The sequence below is a fragment of the Austrofundulus limnaeus genome, unplaced genomic scaffold (assembly GCF_001266775.1).
Source record: "Austrofundulus limnaeus strain Quisiro unplaced genomic scaffold, Austrofundulus_limnaeus-1.0 Scaffold7, whole genome shotgun sequence".
NCBI lineage: Eukaryota > Metazoa > Chordata > Actinopteri > Cyprinodontiformes > Rivulidae > Austrofundulus > Austrofundulus limnaeus.
In genome coordinates this window covers 2,409,922-2,411,410 of record NW_013952409.1, presented here as the reverse complement: position 1 = coordinate 2,411,410, position 1,489 = coordinate 2,409,922, and the positions used below count along the sequence as shown (strand labels likewise).

General features: G+C 42.4%; 1 protein-coding gene across 1 annotated transcript in view; it reads left to right on the top strand.

Annotated features, from left to right (window-relative positions):
* dhx8 (DEAH (Asp-Glu-Ala-His) box polypeptide 8) overlaps nucleotides 1-1,489 on the top strand; it is a 19,653-nt gene that overhangs the window by 12,890 nt on the left and 5,274 nt on the right. Inside the window, exons 17-19 of the mRNA XM_014032874.1 lie at nucleotides 672-812; nucleotides 916-1,071; nucleotides 1,153-1,299. Of these exons, the coding sequence (XP_013888328.1) occupies nucleotides 672-812; nucleotides 916-1,071; nucleotides 1,153-1,299 (444 nt within the window). The remainder of the gene's footprint in view (nucleotides 1-671; nucleotides 813-915; nucleotides 1,072-1,152; nucleotides 1,300-1,489) is intronic.

Here is a 1,489-nt window from a genome sequence, read left to right as displayed (position 1 = left end):
CGGCCCTCTGCGGCCCAAAGTTAAAAACTGTTGTTCTTTTGAGGCCCTCAAGGTGGCGCTCGTGGCCCATAGGTTAAGGATCTCTTCTCTAGATTAATGCCTGTTCACAGGGCCCTCATGCTACAGAGATTACAGACCATGAACCCACAAATACCTGATGCCAGAGTTCACTCTTTTCTACACTTAGCAGAAGAAAAGAGGGAGACAAGAAGAAAACAAACAAGCAGTCAAATGAAAATTATTGTTCTCATTTTAATTTATATTAATTTATTGTTTATCGTGACAGGCCTAGCAGGATTGCGGGTATTGTACATGTATATATACAATCACCACAAATCAGGTTTTTAGAAATTCCCACAGGCAATAAATTAGTGAATAAATTAATTTATTGCCTAATAAWTTAGGCAATAAATACTGTGGACATTTCCATCAGATTAAAGCTGAAGCCAAAGAGTCGACGCACTCACGTAGTTGTTTGATGTTTGTTTTTACACACACCATTCATAACCTCTGAGTGTTTTCTTCGGGAACATGCTCATTCTCTAATCTGGCTTTATTTAATCCTAAAATATGAACTATTTTTTTTGTGCCGGTATGTTTAGCATCTAATATTCATTTTTAAAATCTCATGAACAAAGTGGTTTTAGAACCAAACCTGTTCTCCTCTTCAGGTTGTTATTGCTACAAACATCGCAGAGACCTCGCTGACCATCGATGGGATTTATTATGTGGTGGATCCTGGCTTCGTCAAGCAGAAAGTGTACAACTCAAAGACCGGCATCGACCAGTTGGTGGTGACGCCCATCTCACAGGTAAAGGCTCCCATTTTTTTTTAAATTAGAAGAGAACAATGGAAGTTTTCAGATAAATTCATCAGAGACATTAAAATYAAAYCAATSGTGAACTTGATTTCAGGCTCAGGCCAAGCAGAGGGCGGGTCGTGCCGGCAGAACCGGTCCTGGGAAGTGTTACAGACTTTACACTGAAAGAGCCTACAGGGATGAGATGCTGACCACCAACGTGCCTGAGATCCAGAGGACTAACTTAGCCAGCACGGTGCTGTCTCTGAAGGTCCGATTCGTTTCATTATTCATCTTGTGTTGTGTTAAGTTTCTGTCGACTTATGTTTTTTATTTGTCTTCCCTCTGCCAGGCCATGGGCATCAATGACCTCCTGTCCTTCGACTTCATGGACGCTCCTCCCATGGAGACGCTGATCACAGCCATGGAGCAGCTGTACACACTGGGAGCTCTGGACGATGAGGGCTTACTCACACGGCTCGGGAGAAGGGTGAGTTCTGCCTTTAGATCTTCTGTAACCTTGTTGACCTTCCCGCCTGCTTTATTTATTTATTTATTTATTTATTTATTTCTGCTTCAACATTCTTTAAATCCTAGATGGCCGAGTTCCCTCTGGAGCCCATGCTGTGTAAGATGTTGATCATGTCCGTCCATTTGGGCTGCAGTGAAGAGATGCTGACGATTGTGTC